The 22,102-nt window shown below is 44.7% G+C and overlaps 1 protein-coding gene across 1 annotated transcript in view; it reads left to right on the top strand.

The window, feature by feature from the left end:
- USP12 (ubiquitin specific peptidase 12) overlaps positions 1–19,957 on the top strand; it is a 74,649-nt gene extending 54,692 nt beyond the window's left edge. The window contains exons 4-9 of the mRNA XM_044292669.1: positions 4,464–4,693; positions 7,765–7,841; positions 12,716–12,799; positions 15,306–15,503; positions 16,394–16,472; positions 19,275–19,957. Coding sequence (XP_044148604.1) covers positions 4,464–4,693; positions 7,765–7,841; positions 12,716–12,799; positions 15,306–15,503; positions 16,394–16,472; positions 19,275–19,376 — 770 coding nt within the window. The 3' untranslated portion in view covers positions 19,377–19,957. The remainder of the gene's footprint in view (positions 1–4,463; positions 4,694–7,764; positions 7,842–12,715; positions 12,800–15,305; positions 15,504–16,393; positions 16,473–19,274) is intronic.
- The last annotated feature ends 2,145 nt before the right edge of the window (positions 19,958–22,102 follow it).

The raw sequence follows: 22,102 nt of genomic DNA, 5'->3' as shown, positions 1-22,102 counted from the left end.
AGTGTTACCAGTTGGGGGGGGGGGGTGTCCCTGCACAGTCTAACATTATCCAATCAGTGCTGCCCATGTCAGACTCTGCAGGGACACGCCTCCAACTGGTAACACCCATCTGGACCTTCATTGCAAACTGCCAGCAATTCATTCATAAATTTCTAGCAGGAACAATAAAGGAATGGCACATCATAGAGCCACAAGAATGAATGCTTCAGAATGATTATATAGGGAGTTAAAATATATATATCAGCAGAGGGAACAGCTCCTTTTTATGAATATGTTCGCATTTGCTGCATGCCTGATCTGGTACCAGTGGCAGCCAGACAAAAACTATTGCATGCAATGAAACCTAGCATTTATGCCAGAAAGAGACGGGATCACCACTGGACCTTTTATAGTCAATGAGGGTTAGGCGAAATGTACAGCGACACTGCTGTCTGCTGGGACAGCCTGCCCCTAATCTGCTGCATAGGGGCACACAGACTTGTACTGCTAGCTTAGGGGAATGTCAATTAAGAAGAAGGAGGGGCCAACAGAGGAAGCCGGAGGAGCAAGGGTGCACACAGTAGCTTGGGCCTGCCCTCTGTGCACTTAAAGGGAGTCTGTCGCCTCCATAATCTGTTTCCAAGTAAACATGCCAATATGTAGAGTAAGGGCCCCGAAACATAAATGTACCTTTCATTTAAGAATCCAGTCTTAATCCTAAGAAATACTTTGTACTTTCATGCAAAAAAGTTTGAGATCACTGTGGGAGGGGCTGAGCTAGCATTTCTCCACAGTAAAGCAGTCCAGCACCTCCCCTATTCCTTTTTTTTTCTTTTTTTTTTTTCTTCCTTTAAGGGTTCATTCACACGTCCGTTTTTTCTTTCCTGATCTGTTCCGTTTTTTCAGGAACAGATCAGGACCAGATCTGGACCCATTCATTTTCAATGGGTCCTGGAAAAAATCGGACAGCACAATGTGTGCTGTCCGTTTCCGTTGTTCCGTTCCGCATGTCCGTTTAAATATAAAACATGTCCTATTCTTGTCCTGAAAAATCGGATCCTGGTACAATACAAAGTCAATGGATCCGCAAAAAACGGATGACATTCGGATGTCATTCCGTATGTCATCCGTTTTTTGCGGATTCCGTTCCTGGAAACGCATAACAAATTTTTATTTTATTTTTTTTCAATTTTTTTTCAAAGAAATCCAAACAACTTTATTTGATTATTGAAATGTATACATGTTTCCGTTTTTTGCGGATCTGCAAAAAACGGATGACATACGGAAACATTTTCAGGAACAACGGATCCGCAAAAAACGGACCGTTTTTCAGGATGAAAAAAAACAGGACGTGTGAATGGACCCTAAAGGAAACCTGTCACCTGGATTTTGGGTATAGAGCTGAGGACATGGGCTGCTAGATCACCGCTAGCACATCCGCAATATCCATTCCCCCATAGCTTTCTGTTTTATTGTGTCAAAAAAACGATTATATATAGGTGTGTAAATGAGGCAAATAAAGTTACTAACGTTTCCGGAGCCCAGCCACGGTCACTGTGAAGGAGCCCAGCACCGCCCCGCATCCTCCAAATCTCCTCCTTGCTCCCCGACGTCACAAAGCTAGAGCGCCGTAATCTCACGTTGTAAGATGAGTCAGAATGCTGGACTCCTCTCTGAAGCATGGAGCAGACAGGACTCGTCTAAGGTTTATATATAATATATATTATAAAAATCGGGTTTTTGACACAATAAAAGCACACAGAGCTATGGGGACTGGATATTGCAGATGTGCTAGTGGCCATCTAGCAGCCCATGTCCTCAGCTCTATACACAAAATCCAGGTAACAGGTTCCCTTTAAGACTTCAGAGCCAGTAGGGATGGCACAAGGTATGCTGGGTGCACCAAACAGAGCGGCCCCACCCATTGTGCACCGAAGAGCCTTTTTGTAAAATGAAGTATTTCTAAGGATTAGGGGACCAGATTTTCATAAGAAAGGTATAGTTTTGTGTTTCTGGGCACCTACCCTACATGGCGGTAAACTGATTTTGGAGGTGACGGACTCCCTTTAACTGCTCATTTATATTTTTAAAAAAAGTAGTTTTTCTCTAAAATAGAACAATGATGAAAGGTATCATTACATTCAACCCAGCTAGCCCTGCAAGGCACGGTGCCTGGTTTGAGTGAGTTTTCTGGTGGCAGACTCCCTTTAAATTAACAGTCTACCACCGCTACCCTCGATGTGCTCTGCATGTTGTGTTCTCTGCTGCATTCTTTTGCCAGCAATTGTATGACCTTATTTTAACTTCATGATCTTTCGCTTTTCCCCTGTACACGCTTATAATGCCGTTGTAAGCAGAATTTTTTTATTATGCTGAAGCTACAACTGGGCGATGATTATCTGTAATCGTAGCTGGTGGTGCTTTTGCATGGTGCACATCTGCTCAGCTCCGCAGAGGGTCAGTGAACATCCCCAGTCTTCTCATAAAGCTTTTCTCTGCTGAAGTATGTGGAAAATGAACTACATACAGAGTGAAAATAATGAAAGTCTCTATGCTGAGGTTGGTAAGCGTATCAGGTGCCATTTCCCATTCTTGAGCTGGAGAATGTACTGGCAGTGCCCACACGTGTCCGGCGGGCGCAGAACATGGTCACAGCATCCAGCTTTTCCTCTGTATGCCCAGATGTATTATCAGCTCTTTCTTCATGGGGGTCTGATCACTTTATATATAGCCTGTACTTATGCTGAAGGCGCGAAGACCCGGAATGTTTGGATTTGTATTAAACTTTCTGTCATGCTGTTCTGACCATCAAAAGGTAACGGAAACCTGCCTGCATGAGTCTGTTCAATAAAAAATAATACATTGGACAGACCCAGAAGTTGGTAGGGTGATCATGATGGATCCGTCAAATGCATCGTAAAGGATCCTGCAAGTACCACGACTGCAGTGTAAGGCAAGGGCTACATGGCGGCATATGGGGTACTACTATACTGCAACATGGATGTAATGCTAGTCTATGGTGTCACACTGCGACACGACGGTCACACAAAAATCCATCTTGGATCCAGTGCGACACCATAGACTAGCATTACAAAATATGGTGCGTGACATTGGTGCGACATCAATGTCGCCATGTAGTCCTAGTCTAAGCGTGGCCATACGTCGCTCTCTGCCGGCTCCTTAATACACATTCGGCTTTGCGGAACGGGTATGTGAATTCAGTTGGGGGAAATGAGAGTCGCTGTCAGACACATCAGGCAGCGGCTTATCTGCTGAAAATATTGCCAAATCCTTTTTTACTCCGACATCATGTCAGTAAAGCGCCAGGAGCTCCCTGCACACATTAGACCGTCAGCCAAATCTACCAATACACTAATGTGTATGGGGGCCTTAAAGGGATTTTCCAGTAAAAAAACAAACAAATTATCAGCATGGCCCTGAAACAGAAGATTTGTACTTACCTGCTCCATCCTTCCCCGGTCCTCTGCGCTTTTTCTTCTTCTGCTTTCAACATGCACCGCCATCTTCTGGTTTCTGAGTTTACATCCAGCGGTGCATGGACATTGTCGCGTGTACTGCTCCAGCAAATGACTGGCTTCATCAGTGATGTGGCCACAAGCAGAATGACACTGCTGAAGCCAGTCATTGGCTGGAGCAGTGCACGCGACCATGTCCATGCACCGCTGGATGTAAACTCAGAAACCAGAAGATGGCGGTAGCGTGGACCACCGGAGCACTGTGGAGTAGGCGAGTATGAATCTTCTGTTTCTGGACCATGCTGCTGGAACTTGATAAAAAATCATTTTTACAGGAAAACCCCTTTAAACCAAGCCAGGGCATATTGCCAATATGGGCAATAGGAAATTACTTTAAGAACTCCAAGCAGGTTTTCAGAACCTACTAGGGCAGGGGGTGACCACTTTTGACACACCAGCTGTTGTGAAACTACAACTCCCAGCATGCACAACAGCTGTAGTGCTGGCAGTTGCTGAGCCCCGTGCTAGGGTCATATGGGGCTGACCATGTTTGAGTTGCAGTACCAGCGCCGCCACACATGTATGAACTGCAGCTATCCTGTAAGCGCCCCTGCCACTTTCTGCTGCTGGTTGCAGGGGCTGATGTACGAAGAGGATGTCTTTTTGTTGAGAGAAGGGTATGCCATGTCTATATGCCCCTCTAGACCTGGTAAGTTACCAAAGTCACCTGGCTCATAACACTGGATGCCTAGTCCTGTAGGGTCAGCATTCCCAGGTTGTGGTAAAAAAGTGTTAGATTAGAGATTAGAAAAAAATCCCCCCCCCCCCCGTGCCTTGTATTGCAGCTCCGCTACATTTTAAGAAAATGGGACCAAGGACATGTGTGGCGCAGCGTCTAGAAAAAAAATATCCGAATTCTTTTTTTACCTTATTAATTGCAGACAACCCCTTTTAATTTTGGTCTCAATTTCTCTATAACCAATCTTATTTTTTATTTATTTTTTCCAGAGCTTTTTGACAACTACATGCAACAGGACGCTCACGAATTCTTGAACTACTTGCTCAACACAATAGCCGATATATTACAGGAGGAGAGAAAGCAGGAGAAGCAAAATGGGCGGATCCCCAACGGAAACATTGATAATGAGAACAATAACAGCACACCGGACCCCACCTGGGTACACGAGATCTTTCAGGGAACGCTAACTAATGAAACCAGGTGTCTTACGTGTGAGACGGTGAGCTCTTCTTACTTTGGATGGAATTTCTGGGAGATTACATGGAGAATTTGTCACATACCACTAAACGCGGATGATGTCCACGTCGCATCCATTTTTTTATTTTTTTTTGCAGACCCATTGACTTCAGTTGATCGGTTGTCCGCATATTTTATCCAAGAATAGAACATGTTCTGTGCAGAACAGGAACGTTGATGCGGACAGCACACAGATGACATCTGCGTGCCATCCCGTAGAAATGAATGGGTCCGTGTGCAATCTGCAAAGAAATGCAGATTGGACACCGATTTAAAATACATTTGTGTGCATGAGGCCGTACGGAGACAAGTGCATCATGGTGACGCAAGGGAAACGTCCAAATTGTTGGAGCAATAACTATAATCGTCATAACCTTTCTGGTTCCCCTTTTGCCGCTGGTGCTCGTCATGACAGAGCGTGGCCTCGTCCAGGATTTTCTATAGAGTCCCATAGAGATTTGTTGTACTCTTGGCTCCCAAGTCATCCTGTTTGAGCTGGGGATTATCTGAGGGGTTAGGCTTGACTAAGATGGGCAGGATTTAGCTTTTGTGCTCTCCCGTTGTAGACAGAATATTTAAAGGGGTATTCCCATGTTGGGACATTGATGGCATATTGCTAGGATATGCAATGAATGTCAGATAGGTGAGGGTCCCACCTCTGGGACCCACTCCTATCTCCAGAACGGCGCCCTTGAAGTGAATGGAGAGCAAGATGCTTGTGCGCAGCCCTATAAGACACACCTGCCCATAAGATGCACCTAAGTTTTTAGAGGAGGAAAATAAGAAGAAACTATTTCCATCAGACCCCTAATGTTAATAAGCCCCCAATCGTTCTCCAGATCAGACCTCCATGAGAATAACCCTCATGCTCATATCAGGTAAAAAAATATATAATGATCGCCTCTCCTGCTCTGGATGCCGACGCCGTTCCTCACATCCAGTGCTCCTACTTCTTCTTCCTGCTGTGTGTTGTGACCTGACGCGCACAGCGTAAGGTGACCGTGCATGCTAGAACATACTATATAGAGTGTCTTGGGGGAATGCAGCATCATGGGCTACAGTTTACCTCATTTGGGATATTTGTCCGTGTTGTTTGGCGTGATCTTTCATAGCACCTTGTTAGCCGTGATTACATCAAACTTTACTAGCTTACAATTTCATGGCTTTATATGTTACTCCCAATAAATCCACAATCATGCAGCCATGTGATTCATACATCCGTTATACACACACTTTGTGCCATCTGGACTTGAGGCTCGTTCAGTTTTCATAATCTGTGTTCTGTCTGAGTATAGAATGGACAGCACACAGACTGAGCATTACTTATTATTTATACTCGCTTATATAGCGCTACTATATTCCACATCGCTTTACAGACATTAGCATCACACTGTCCCCTGTGGGGCTCACAATCTAAGGTCCCTATCAGTAGGTCTTTGGCGTGTGGGAGGAAACCCATGCAAACACGGAGACAACATACAAATTCCATGCAGATGTTGTCCTTAGTCATATTCGAACCCAGGACCCCAGCGCTGCAAGACACCAGTGCTGACCACTGAGCCCCTGTGCTGGCCGTTACAAAGAGAGATGAGTGAATTTCATGTTATGAAATTCGTTCAAGCTTCGTTTGATGGTAAAAGCAGAATTGCGTTATGGATTCAGTTACCACGGACCATAACGCAATTCTATGACTGAATGCGTAACAGAATGCCTTTAGAGGCATTCCGTTGTTCATTCCGTCATAATAAGTCTATAGGCTGCATAACTGATCCATCCTGTTTCCGTTAAGGAGAGGACTCCCCTGTATAATGGAAACGGGACGGATCCGTTTTGCAGCCCATAGACTTCAATTATGACAGAATGAATAACTGAATGCCTCTAAAGGCATTCCGTCATAGAATTGCGTTATCGTCCGTGGTAACGGAATCCATAATGCAATTCTGCTTTTACCACCAAATGAAGCATGAAAGAATTTCAAAATCTGAAATTCGCTCATCTCAAATTATAATTAATGGACCGATTTAACGTGTGCTATCCTGTATCCCCCTCCCGGCCGTGCAGAGGAAATCGCAGCATGCTCTATGTTGGTCCGATTTTCACACTAGGCTTGCCCATGTAAGTCATGCAAAAAAGCGAACAGCCCCCCGTTGCTGTTGGGGATTTCTCCGTTTATACTTCTATAGGGAGACCGGGTGTCGATATCAGATCTGCCATTCACACATTTGCATTGGGGGTCATTTACAATGACATGCCGAGTTTGGATATTGAAACCCCTGTGAGCAGCTTGACTCATTAGGACTTTTGGACCGAAGAGAAGTTAAAGATGCCTACTCTTCAGGAAAACACAGTTTTTAAAGGGGTGCTCCAGTTTATAAAACCTATTTTCATCATATACCCAATTTGAAAATTTTGAGTTTAATATAGAGAGGTCTTGTGGTCAAGTTCCTCATCTTTTGGTCAGAGTGGAGACTGGTTATAAAGACTCTCTTGCTCAGGGGGACCTGCCCTGTCCTAAATGGTGCGCACACAAACCATTGATTTGGATGGGCAGTGTGTTGTGCTTAATATCCCCTGTGGTGGCGCAGCAGGGAAATTGAGCGCCTACTGCCAGGTTTCCCTGTAGATTACAGATGATCACGAGGGTTCCTGGCAGGTGGACGCTGTGATCAGCCTACTGTCAAAGCAGCCTTCTCCCTCCAACAAGCGGGGATTGTGGAAAGTTAAGAGCTCCTTTAAAGGGATTGTCCTATTAAAAGGTCTTCCGCTGATAACGAAAACAGGGGCCTGTGGTCTGACTTTTGAATGGGGCGGTGGACACAAATGCGTACTTGCTCCTGGCTATCTCTGGCAGCCCTATAGAGATGAACGGCGCGGGAGAAGCATGCATGTCTGCCTCTTCATTCAGACTGGAATACCGGCCTCCCTTCTAGTGATCGGCAGGGGCCCCAGCAGTCGGACAGCCCCTTTTAAGCTTCATTCTCTGAATTGGTTAAGTGGCTGGATCAGAATGCCAGGACAGATGAACTGATTGTCTAATTCTTGTGTTCTCTGCAGATAAGCAGTAAAGATGAAGATTTTTTAGATCTTTCCGTAGATGTTGAACAAAATACGTCAATCACACACTGTTTAAGGTAATTGTAATGGAATTAGGTTAGACCAATCTACTGATTTGGAGCTCCCCTAAATACTCTATGGCTATTCATCATATAGTGAGAGATCTCAATATTCCTGCTGTGGAAGAGAACTGAATATCTGCTTCATACGGCACGCCTATAGGTCTTTACATGCTCTACAGATAGTCCAGGATATCACTGTCATCCGTGATACGTCTAAGGCCTCTTTCACACGGGCGTCATGTTTTTTGCCCGGATAAGAGGCGGGTGCGTTGCGGGAAAATGCGCGATTTTTCCGCGCGAGTGCAAAACATTGTCATGCGTTTTGCACTCGCGTGAGAAAAATCACGCATGTTTGGTACCCAGACCCGAACTTCTTCACAGAAGTTCGGGTCTGGGATTGATGTTCTGAAGATTGTATTATTTTCCCTTATAACATGGTTATAAGGGAAAATAATAGCATTCTGAATACAGAATGCTTAGTATAATAGTGCTGGAAGGGTTAAAAATAATAAAAAAAAGTTAACTCACCTTCTCCTCTTGTTAGCGTAGATCCCGGTCTGTTCTTTAGCTGTGGACTGAATGACCTGAGGTGACGTCAGATCACATGCTCCAATCACATGGTCCATCACCATGGTGATAGAGCATGTGATCTGACGTCATCAAAGGTCCTTCAGCCACAGCTAAAGAACAGACCGGCCTCTACGCGAACAAGAGGAGAAGGTGAGTTAACTTTTTTATTATTTTTAACCCTTCCAGCACTATTATACTAAGCATTCTGTATTCAGAATGCTATTATTTTCCCTTATAACCATGTTATAAGGGAAAATAATACAGTGAATAGACTGTCACCTAGAACCCATGCGTGAAAATCGCACCGCATCCGCACTTGCTTGCGGATGCATGCGATTTTCACGCAACCCCATTCATTTCTATAGGGCCTGCGTTACGTGAAAAACGCACAAAGAGGAGCATGCTGCGATTTTCACGCAATGCATAAGTGATGCGTGAAAATCACCGCTCGTGTGCACAGCCCCATAGAAATGAATGGGTCAGGATTCAGTGCGGGTGCAATGCGTTCACCGCACGCATCGCACCCGCACGGAAAACTCGCCCGTGTGAAAGGGGCCTAAAGGGGTAACCCATTATACACTATATACCCTCCTCCAGTCCTATACCCTCCTCCATCTAGATACATTATATATACACTCCTTCCTCTATATACATTATATACACTCCTCCCTCTATATACACTATATACCCTCCTCCATCTAGATACATTATATACCCTCCTCCAGTCCTCCCTCTATATACATTATATACCTCCTCCAGTCCTCCCTGTATATACACTGTATACCCTCCTCCAGTCCTACCTCTATATACATTATATACCCTCCTCCAGTCCTCCCTCTATATACATTATATACCCTCCTCCAGTCCTCCATCTAGATACATTATATATACACTCCTCCCTCTATATACATTATATATACACTCCTCCCTCTATATACATTATATACACTCCTCCCTCTATATACATTATATACACTCCTCCCTCTATATACATTATATACCCTCCTCCATCTAGATACATTATATACCCTCCTCCCTCTATATACATTATATACCCTCCTCCCTCTATATACATTATATACCCTCCTCCCTCTATATACATTATATACCCTCCTCCAGTCCTCCCTCTAGATACATTATATACCCTCCTCCAGTCCTCCCTCTAGATACATTATATACCCTCCTCCAGTCCTCCATCTAGATACATTATATACACTCCTCCCTCTATATACATTATATACACTCCTCCCTCTATATACATTATATACACTCCTCCCTCTATATACATTATATACACTCCTCCCTCTATATACATTATATACCCTCCTCCCTCTATATACATTATATACCCTCCTCCAGTCCTCCCTCTAGATACATTATATACCCTCCTCCAGTCCTCCCTCTAGATACATTATATACCCTCCTCCAGTCCTCCCTCTAGATACATTATATATACACTCCTCCCTCTATATACACGATATACCCTCCTCCAGTCCTCCCTCTATATACCCTCCTCCAGTCCTCCCTCTATATACCCTCCTCCCTGTATATACATTATATACCCTCCTGCACTCCTCTCTCTATATCAGGGGTGGGGAACCTTTTTGCTGCCAAGGGCCATTTGGATATTTATAACATCGTTCGGGGGCCATACAAAATTCTCAACCTAAAAATTTGACGACTATATTTGGTCAAACATATAAGTGACTTAGGGGTAAGTTACAGAAATTGCGCTTCAATTAAAAAAATCTAGAGCGTTGTATTTTTGCAGCACAAAAGGTGCCTGCACTATATATATTACAAATAGTACATAGCCATTTTTACCACAAATGGCAGTCTAATTTTTAAGTCGAAAATGTTATATATTTAGTTCTTTATTTGGCATTTGTCAGCCAAGCTCACCCCAGAGGGGTCCAGAGAGGGGTTCACCTAGATTTCACACTCCCTATCACTGTCCCTGTCTTTCTTCGCAACTGTCCCTACCTTTGTCCCTTTCTCAGCCTCAGATCTGCCCCCCCACCTCCATCAGCCTCCTATCAGACCTCCCAGTTTACACCAGCCTTAGATCAGACCCCCAGCCTCAGATTAGACCCCCATCAGACCTCCCAACCAAAGATCAGACCCTCCCTAGCCTCAGATCAGACCCCCCAGCCTCAGATCACCCCACATCAGACCTCCCAACTTCATATCAGACCTTTTCTAGACCCCCCCAGCCTCAGATCAGACCACCAATAGCCCCCCCCCCCCCACCTCAGATCAGACATAAAAATAAAAAAATAAAACTTGGCTCTCCTGCTCCGGACTTGGTCTTCTTCCTGCTGCGCTGTACTGTGATCTGACAGCTCACAGCGTCAGGTCATAGTGCTCTTCTACGTGTACTACGTACTGACACTGTAGATGTCAGGACAGAGCGTGGGGCCGGAAGAGGACCAGGGAAGGCAAGTACAGCCAGTACAGCACTGTTCTCACCTTCCTGTGCTTCCTGCATGCTAATAACCGCTTCCATAATGGGAGCAGTCATTAGCATTTTCTGGCCGGGGGCCTCATGAAATGGTCCCTCCTCACCTCTGCTCTATATACACTGTATATCCTCCTCCAGTCCTCCCTCTATATGCACTGTATACCCTCCTCCAGTCCTCCCTCTATATGCACTGTATACCCTCCTCCAGTCCTCCCTCTATATGCACTGTATACCCTCCTCCAGTCCTCCCTCTATATGCACTGTATACCCTCCTCCAGTCCTCCCTCTATATGCACTGTATACCCTCCTCCAGTCCTCCCTCTATATGCACTGTATACCCTCCTCCAGTCCTCCCTCTATATGCACTGTATACCCTCCTCCAGTCCTCCCTCTATATGCACTGTATACCCTCCTCCAGTCCTCCCTCTATATGCACTGTATACCCTCCTCCAGTCCTCCCTCTATATGCACTGTATACCCTCCTCCAGTCCTCCCTCTATATGCACTGTATACCCTCCTCCAGTCCTCCCTCTATATGCACTGTATACCCTCTTCCAGTCCTCCCTCTATATGCACTGTATACCCTCCTCCAGTCCTCCCTCTATATGCACTGTATACCCTCCTCCAGTCCTCCCTCTATATGCACTGTATACCCTCCTCCAGTCCTCCCTCTATATGCACTGTATACCCTCCTCCAGTCCTCCCTCTATATGCACTGTATACCCTCCTCCAGTCCTCCCTCTATATGCCCTGTATACCCTCCTCCAGTCCTCCCTCTATATGCACTGTATACCCTCCTCCAGTCCTCCCTCTATATGCACTGTATACCCTCTTCCAGTCCTCCCTCTATATGCACTGTATACCCTCCTCCAGTCCTCCCTCTATATGCACTGTATACCCTCCTCCAGTCCTCCCTCTATATGCACTGTATACCCTCCTCCAGTCCTCCCTCTATATGCACTGTATACCCTCCTCCAGTCCTCCCTCTATATGCACTGTATACCCTCCTCCAGTCCTCCCTCTATATGCACTGTATACCCTCCTCCAGTCCTCCCTCTATATGCACTGTATACCCTCCTCCAGTCCTCCCTCTATATGCACTGTATACCCTCCTCCAGTCCTCCCTCTATATGCACTGTATACCCTCCTCCAGTCCTCCCTCTATATGCACTGTATACCCTCCTCCAGTCCTCCCTCTATATGCACTGTATACCCTCCTCCAGTCCTCCCTCTATATGCACTGTATACCCTCCTCCAGTCCTCCCTCTATATGCACTGTATACCCTCCTCCAGTCCTCCCTCTATATGCACTGTATACCCTCCTCCAGTCCTCCCTCTATATGCACTGTATACCCTCCTCCAGTCCTTGTTATTACTATTGCTATTCCCTGGATAGACCATCAATGTCAGATTGGCAGGTTCTGCCTCCTGGCACCCCCACCAGTAAGCTGTTTGAAGAGGCTTGTTCCTAGGGTGGCGACGTTGTTCATCGCTAATGGGGCTAAGCTGGTATACCAGACCCAACTGCTATCCATTGGATGGTGCTGTGCTTGTGACTCTGTCAGGAGGCTGCAACCCTCACCGGACTGCTGTGGTCTCCCCAAACAGCTGATTGGTTCTGGTTGTCAGACCCCCACAAATGACCTACTGATGACCTATCCTGAGTATCTAGTAACCTCTAGCTTCCCTGTCCTGCAGCGGAAATGCTCATGCAGTGCCGATATACGGGAAGATTAATGCGGACCATTCCCTGAGTTCCTGAAGCATGTCAGTTTGGTGGGAGAATGTAAAATGTTTGAGTAATTATCCATCAGTCATCACCAATTAATCTTACTTCATTTTATTTTGTCATTCATAGGGGTTTTAGCAACACGGAGACCCTCTGTAGTGAATATAAGTATTACTGTGAAGAATGTCGCAGTAAACAGGAAGCACATAAAAGGTAACGCGTCCGTAATGGACATTTCTTGTCGGAATCCAAAGAGAAAATGTAATGTGTGGAAAATGTCATGTATGGAATTCTATAGTGTAGAAGGGACATCTGTTTGAGAATTTGTGAAATCTGGACCCCGGTGATGTGTTATCTTACAGATCCATACACACACAATCATCCGTTCTCTCCAGATGTTCATATTTCATGAAGGATAACGGAACGCTTGGGACAGACTGATTGCTAAGGTTAAGCTGTCTGACAGCTGTAATCATTCAAATGAAGTTGTCAGGAGCTCGCCCTTAGCAACCAGTCTGTTCTTGATTGAGGCCTTGTTTCAGGTCCAGCTTCTTTGCAGGAAGTGACCGGGCCAAATACGGACTACACTGTTCTCTACCTCTTATTTCCAAATTAAATGGGTATTCCCATCGGAAGAAGTGATGCTATATTAGTGATATGTTGCAGAAGCCTGCACAGATCGGGTGTTCATCCTCCTCGTTCTGTGGCATGGTATGGAGCCCCCAGTGGTTGAGCCCCCACCAATCACAAAATGAGAGGTCCTAGCAAGTTGCCGTTACTTCTTAGGGCTCATGCACACGAACGTGTGCCGGCTAGGCCCGTGCTGCAGACTGCAATGCACGGGCACCCACCGTAGGGCCGCTGTATGCGAATGCAGAACCTATTCACTTAAGTGTGGTCCACAATCCACATCAGATGGTCCACACCGCAAAAAAGTAGTGCATGCACTACTTTTTTGTGGTGCGGAGGCACGGACAGAAAACCCACGAAGGCGCTCCGTAGTGCTTCCGTGGGCTTCCGACCCCTTAATATGTGGTACTGTGTGCGTGAGGCTTTAAAGTGATTGTCTAATTTGGAAAACCCATTTTCATATATCCTGTTTGGGAGGTAAAATGAGGATCCTGAAAAGACTACCTCCACTATTTTTTGTCCGATATCCCCCTCTGGTGTAAAGAATATTTCTCTCTGGCTGACCTGTCCCATCCTTCTTTATAGACAGGACGACACCAGGACGCAGGTTAAATATCCCTAAGTGACGTATTGGCCCGTATCATGTGGGCTCTCCTTTCTCCTGACTGCACGGGACATTGAGTGGGACATATCAAATGGGTCCCTGGTCCTATGCCTAAACATCATCTGCGTCTCTGGTCCTGTTGCCTCACCTTATCTTAAGTATCTCTAACTTATCTTGTGTGATGGTTGCATTTCTGACCATATATTTCTTTCTGTGGGGCTTCATTTAGAACCAACCTGGGAATGCAGTGACTGGTGCACCCGGGCTTGGCTCTACAGGGTATAGGTGATACTAATTCACCTTACTGTATCGATCTTGATTGGTCCTATCCATCCTAGTGGCCCTGTTGGAATTTTTTTTTTTTTTTTTTTCTTTCCTACCAGGGACACATGACCACACCTACCTATGGTCTGTGGAGCACTTTTTGTTAATTGTAAAGAGGAGGGTAAACGCAGGGCAGTCAGCCCAGGAACGAGGACAGGGAGTCTCCACCACAAGGGGACGTCCCTGGGCTGAGGTTATAGCCAGGGCGAGCTTAGGGAGAGTATAGGCATACCCATTGCTCCCATTTTTGCTGCCCTGTGTTCACTCATCCCTCTCGTAGTGGAGTCTTTATGACTAGCTCCCAGACATATTCCTGCATTTATTATTATTGTTGTTTGTCTTTTTCACTTATGCACTGGTGAACCACCACAGTGGTACCTTTTTTATGATCTGACTAGTAAAAGTTATGTTTTAAGGGGATCAATACTGCTGGACACTATACTGTGAACTTTAGATCCTTTTTCATTGATCTATATTGAATAAGCTGGACATTTCTTCTTTATAGACACAATCCATTGATTTTAACAGGCCCTGTGTAATGCCTAATTTGCCCTGTGGTGGCGCTGCTGAGAAACTGAGCACTCACTGCCAGGTTTCACCACAGATTACAGCTGATCGCTGGGGGTCCTTTCAGGGGAACACTTTAGGATCAGCTTATTATCAAGAAACGACCCCTTTAATATGTAATTATGTCTTAAAAGGGTTATTCGGGAATTAATATTCATGACCTATCCTCGGGATAGGTTATCAATATCAGATCGGCAGGGGTCCGACACCCAGGACCCCCGCCAGTCAGCTGTTAGGAGAGGCTGGATAGGTCATCAATATTATTTCCCAATTAACCCCTTTTAAATCAAATTCCTGTGAAAGTAAAACCTTTTTAACGGGTTGATTCGAGAGCTGGATTTACATGTATCCAGCATCTACCCCATGCTAACGGGAGTCCCTGAGTCCCCAGTGTGGATGGACCAGTACTGTGCATGCATGACCACCACTTTGGGACTATTGAGTATGTTTGACTACCTCCTGCAGTACTGTACAAGTGAGTGGAGCAGTGGTCACACATACACACACTGGACTCGGCGATCATATGTGTATTGGTGTACTCGGTGTTCAGACCACTCTCTCATTATCTATGTATTTGGCTTTTGTCCATTTCAGGATGAAGGTAAAAAAGCTGCCTATGATTTTAGCTCTGCACCTAAAGAGGTTCAAATACATGGACCAGCTGCATCGATACACAAAGCTCTCGTACCGAGTAGTCTTTCCTTTAGAGCTTCGACTTTTTAATACTTCGGGAGATGCCACCAACCCAGAAAGAATGTATGACCTTGTGGCTGTGGTTGTCCACTGTGGAAGGTAGGATCACCTTATGAAAATCAAGACAATCAGACATGCTAATGAGAAGCAAACATGAAACCCACATATAACCCGATATTTTGTGATATGTGCCCAAAACTGCACTCCTCCATCATGCCCTACTGATGAAGAGTCTTTCATAGCTTCAGAGACACTTGTACTGCCTTCTTTCACCTCTAAATATTTCAACTTAACGAGAACCTGTCCCATCTCCTGACATGTCTGTTTTAGCAGCTAATTGCATCCCCCTTGAAATAACAGTTCTGGAGAATCTGTTCTACTGACTATGTTGTACCATTCCTTTTATTATTCCTATCCAAGTTATGACTGAATAGCTAGCTAATTAAGGTCCACATGGGTGTTACCAGTTTGGGGTGGGGGGGGGGGGGGGTGGGTGGTGTCCATGCACAGTCTCACATTATCCAATCAGTGCAGATACACACTACCAACTGGTAACACCCATCTGGACCTTAATTGCAAAATGGTATGAATTAATTCGGAAAGTTATAATAGGATTAGAAGAGGAATAGCTCAACACAGAGTCATAAGAATAGATGCTCCAAGATTATTACATGGGGAATGCCAGTTGTTACTAAAACAGACATGTTAGGAGAGGTGACAGGTCCCCTTTAAGACTTGGTAATCAACGGAGTACATGCCATGGACACAGAACATACAGCCGATAATGGGGCCTTTGGAAAAAGGGTGGCTAGCAATAACTGGACCCATCTCCTTGGCTACTAGGTGGCAAGCAGCAATGCAGGACTAGCCTGTCTAGAGTAACTTACCTTTTTGAATTGTATTTTCTTGTAATTGCATACATTTGTATGTTCAGCTTTGGTAATATGGTTCAAGTACATATGGTTATTATTTCTTCTCCATTTTAACAGTGGCCCAAACAGAGGACATTATATTGCAATAGTGAAGAGTCATGACTTCTGGCTGTTGTTTGATGATGACATTGTAGAGGTAAGCTGTTTGCCTTCAGAATTCATTGTTCTCTTTCGTTTTCTATATTGATTTGTGATCCTCAAATACTAAAAGGAGAAAGCACTAATTATGATCTAGAAATTCCTGTTATGGATAAGTGTGGACCCTCTGTGCCAACTAACTGATTTGGCGCAGGGTTAACCCTGAGGCCCCCTTCACATGGGTGAGGGCCTGATGCCTTCAGGGTGCATTGCGGGAAACCCGCGCAAGTAGGCACGCAATTGCAGTCAGTTTTGTCTGCGATTGGGTTCCAATGTTCAGTCTTTTCCGCGCGAGTGCAATGCTTTTTGCATGCGCATGAGAAAAAAACTTTTTTGGGTTCGGTGTTGCATAGCTGTTGTTATTTTCCCTTATAACATGGTTATAAAGGAAAATAATAGCATTCTTAATACAGTATGCTTAGTAAAATGTCAATTGAGGGGTTAAAAAAAATAAAAATAAACACGTCTTATCCATTTGATCGCGCAGCCGACATCATCTTCTTTCAGGACCTGCAAAAGGACCTTTGAGGATGTAATCGCGCTCACCACATGGTAAGCGCGGTGACGTCAGCGCAGGTCCTGCTGAATGAAGGACCTGCGCTGACTGAGCGTGATTACGTCATCAAAGGTCCTTTTGCAGGTCCTGAAAGAAGAAGAAAGATGATGATACCGGCTGCGCAATCAAGTGGATAAGGTGAGTTTGTTTTATTTTTTAACCCCTCAGTTGACATTTTACTAAGTATGCTGTATTAAGAATGCTATTATTTTCCTTTCTAACCATGTTATAAGGGAATATAATACAGTGAATAGACTTTAATTGGGTCCGGGGTTGCTCATACCTATCATCTTCTAGCAACCATGTGTGAAAATTGCTCTGCGGATGCTTGTGATTTTTGCGCAGTCCCATTCATTTCTATGGGACTATAGAATATAGAACATGCTGCGATTTTCACGCAACGCACCAGTGAAATCACTGCTTATCTGCACAGCCCCATTAAAGTGAATGGGTCTGGATTCAGTGCGGGTGCAATGCGTTCACCCCACGGATTGCACCTGCGCGGAATTCTCGCCTTGGCGCTTGTCTGGTATGCAACCTTTAACCCCTGTTTAGGGATCTGTATTTCTCTGCAGGTTAGCAGTCAGACCACCACCACCTCCTTGCGTAGTCCCGGTGAGTTGGCAGCTGACCCACCAATATTGGTTATTTTTTATATTTTTTTTGTGTTCGTTTTAGATCCAGGCAGCGCACAGTTAATGCAGAAACCAGGGCAGAGTAGTGATGAGGCTAACTGGAAGCAGGCAGGCTGGGGACTTCACTGGAGCACAGACAGGGTAGACAGACTGGGTTAACTTAAACGCAAACTGAACTTGGACTTGAAAGTGCAAGAACGCACAGGCAGGATGGCATAGACTTGAAACACTGCAGAAATACAGGTAGGAGAACGCAGGTAAATCGCAATAGCACTAGATTACCAAACACCTTTGCTGGTCATGGGTAACCTAAAACTCAGGCACCCTCCTGCCGGAGAAGGTGCCTTAAATACCCAGGGAACCTCAGCCATTGGCTGGGGAAGGATTAGGGAGCATGCTTACTAAGCCTTTAAGAGGCTGGAGGAGAGTGCACGCGTGACCTAAGGGAGCATCAGGAGGAAGCATTGAGAGGATATCTGCTATCAGGACACCCGATGACATGGCAAGTGGCGCAGCGTATGCGCCCACAGGAAGCGGAAGGAGAGTGGTGGGCATGAATTGCAGACCTAACAATTCCCTTGTCCTAATAACACCAATTTTCTTGTTCTTTTTGTACTAAATATTTACAGGTACATATGTTCTCACGTATATGTAATAGGGGTTCTTTGTGCTGGACAACCCCTTTTGGTATGTCCTGATAGGACATGCACAGCTAATAAGATGTGGTGCTTGTAATTTTCTTTAACCAGAGTTGATATGTATTTACACAGGGCAGATTTGTGAATTTCTGCAACTGTCCTATTCATCAGCACATGCAGCCACTGCATTCACATGTATAGAAAAGTCAGATTTGTTCTGCAGCAAATCTGCCACATATGAACATAACCCTAGAACTGTATAGTATCCACTGAAATTAATTGGCCGCCATTTTTTATTTATTTATTTTTACATTTCACATCATCATGGTGATAATAGCTCTGACCTTGGAGATGTTCCAAGCATTCAGGTCATCTATTGTATCATGTATTGTCCAGCTCTGCAGTTTCTCATAAATCATATTCTTTCCGCCAGCTCTAAGCTAAATCAAAGGAAAATTAATACACATTACAATTACACACCGATACTTGTTACATTGTTAGATCCCTTTGTTTCTACGAAAACGAAGGCACAACCAATATCGCCAATTTCTACCACAGGGGCGGTCTACCCAGCTTTCTCAGAATGCTGAAAGGCATACAGTGAAGGAATGAGCTTTGGTAACTAGATGACTACCTTCACTTTTGGAGGTCTTCCATGCTCCCATCTCTGAAGGCAGTCTATGATAGAGTGGGATTGTTTATTTAATCTGGTTCGTATTATTATTTTTTTGTGTGGAGCAGTCAGTCCTGCTGACCCCACCTGCTCAGAGAGAGAGCCTGAGTCCTGCTGCCCCCACCTGCCCCGAGAGAGAGAGCCTGAGTCCTGCTGCCCCCACCTGCCCCGAGAGAGAGAGCCTGAGTCCTGCTGCCCCCACCTGCCCCATCATTTTATGAAATATATATAACATTTATATGAAAAACAATTGCTTGAATGATTGACTGATTATTGTCTGTATTGTCTTTTTCTACAGAAAATTGATGCACAAGCGATAGAAGAATTCTACGGGTTAACATCAGACATCTCTAAAAACTCTGAATCTGGGTATATCCTCTTCTACCAGTCTCGTGACTAAATGAGAACTGTGATAAGACATACATTCTGCCTCATTCTTCTTCTTTGTACAGTTGGAACAAGGAGAAAGCACTGATGACTAGATATGTATATATACATACACATATATGGATAGATATATGTGTATAGGCTACATATATATGTATCTACAGAGAAGAGGAGAAAACACATGGAGTACTGGGAGCTCAGGGGGGCATTAGCGCAGTTTGCACACGCCGAAGCAAAAGAACACGGATCAAGGAAACAAAAAGAAACTCCTATCATGAGAATTGATTTATTTTCTCTCAGGAATCGCGCTCACCATACAGTTCCATCACTACTACTGCTAAGCAAGAACAGAGGTGGTCTTCACCATTGGGGGATTGGACTTCCAGTCATTGATTCTTTACCTTTTGTCATTTTTTTAGCTAGCTATAAGCTACACAGGGAGTGTTCCTGAAATTTTAAGCCAGAGCCTGTGCATTTCCACAATGTTCATTCTACGCTACAAGAAAAGTGAAAAAACGTAAGCCGCTATAAAATAAAAAAAGATGAAAAAATATAAAATATATATACAGGTCCTTCTAAAAAAAATTAGCATATTGTGATAAAGTTCATTATTTTCTGTAATGTACTGATAAACATTACACACCAACTGAAGTAGTTCAAGCCTTTTATTGTTTTAATATTGATGATTTTGGCATACAGCTCATGAAAACCCAAATTTCCCATCTAAAAAAATTAGCATATTTCATCCGACCAATAAAAGAAAAGTGTTTTTAATACAAAAAAGTCAACCTTCAAATAATTATGTTCAGTTATGCACTCAATACTTGGTCGGGAATCCTTTTGCAGAAATGACTGCTTCAATGCGGCGTGGCATGGAGGCAATCAGCCTGTGGCACTGCTGAGGTGTTATGGGGGCCCAGGATGCTTCGATAGCGGCCTTAAGCTCATCCAGAGTGTTGGGTCTTGCGTCTCTCAACTTTCTCTTCCCAATATCCCACAGATTCTCTATGGGGTTCAGGTCAGGAGAGTTGGCAGGCCAATTGAGCACAGTAATACCATGGTCAGTAAACCATTTACCAGTGGTTTTGGCACTGTGAGCAGGTGCCAGGTCGTGCTGAAAAATGAAATCTTCATCTCCATAAAGCTTTTCAGCAGATGGAAGCATGAAGTGCTCCAAAATCTCCTGATAGCTAGCTGCATTGACCCTGCCCTTGATAAAACACAGTGGACCAACACCAGCAGCTGACATGGCACCCCAGACCATCACTGACTGTGGGTACTTGACACTGGACTTCAGGCATTTTGGCATTTCCCTCTCCACAGTCTTCCTCCAGACTCTGGCACCTTGATTTCCGAATGACATGCAGAATTTGCTTTCATCCGAAAAAAGTACTTTGGACCACTGAGCAACAGTCCAGTGCTGCTTCTCTGTAGCCCAGGTCAGGCGCTTCTGCCGCTGTTCTGGTTCAAAAGTGGCTTGACCTGGGGAATGCGGCACCTGTAGCCCATTTCCTGCACACGCCTGTACACGGTGGCTCTGGATGTTTCTACTCCAGACTCAGTCCACTGCTTCCGCAGGTCCCCCAAGGTCTGGAATCGGTCCTTCTCCACAATCTTCCTCAGGGTCCGGTCACCTCTTCTCGTTGTGCAGCGTTCTCTGCCACACTTTTTTCCTTCCCACAGACTTCCCACTGAGGTGCCTTGATACAGCACTCTGGGAACAGTCTATTCGTTCAGAAATTTCTTTCTGTGTCTTACCCTCTTGCTTGAGGGTGTCAATGATGGCCTTCTGGACAGCAGTCAGGTCGGCAGTCTTACCCATGATTGCGGTTTTGAGTAATGAACCAGGCTGGGAGTTTTTAAAAGCCTCAGGAATCTTTTGCAGGTGTTTAGAGTTAATTAGTTGATTCAGATGATTAGGTAAATAGCTCGTTTAGAGAACCTTTTCATGATATGCTAATTTTTTTAGATAGGAATTTTGGGTTTTCATGAGCTGTATGCCAAAATCATCAATATTAAAACAATAAAAGGCTTGAACTACTTCAGTTGGTGTGTAATGAATCTAAAATATATGAAAGTCTAATGTTTATCAGTACATTACAGAAAATAATGAACTTTATCACAATAAGCAAATTTTTTTAGAAGGACAATATATATATAATTATATTTTGCGCCCAGCAACCGCAATTGCCTTTCTTTCAAAGGACAGTAGAGATGAGCCCGAGTCAGGTTGTTGAATGCCTGGAGAAGTCTATAGTGTGTGTTCAGATGATAAGCTTGGGATCATTAATGGGTGTCTTTTATTTCCCCACTTTGTATTTGGGCTGGGGGGAGTTGCTGGTAATAGCGATCATTTATTGCCGCACAAATGTTGACCTTGGCCCCTCGGGTTGGATTTAAATTCTTATTTTCTAACTCAAAATATAGTCAAATTTAAGGTAATTTATTGGTTAGAGGAATGTCATGGACATTCGCAATGATATGTACATATACACAGGAAAATTCCTTCAGTCCAGCAGCAAGGGGGACCTGTCTGCTTTCCTGATGCCTTAGTTTAAGGGGTTGTCTAATCCCTATAATGACCCCCCCAGAATTCCTGAGCCTCTCTTCTAGAGCATACCTGCTCCCCGTCACCTGCGTCACACTACATCCTTTCACGGCCGCCGCTGCTGGATCCTGAGGGGCTTCAGTGCTGGGGAGCAGGTAAGTATGCTCTAGAGGAGGTACCTGGGCATTTTG

This window comes from Bufo gargarizans, chromosome 1 (assembly GCF_014858855.1).
Source record: "Bufo gargarizans isolate SCDJY-AF-19 chromosome 1, ASM1485885v1, whole genome shotgun sequence".
In the NCBI taxonomy this organism is placed as follows: domain Eukaryota; kingdom Metazoa; phylum Chordata; class Amphibia; order Anura; family Bufonidae; genus Bufo; species Bufo gargarizans.
This window is presented reverse-complemented; position numbering and strand designations above follow the sequence as displayed.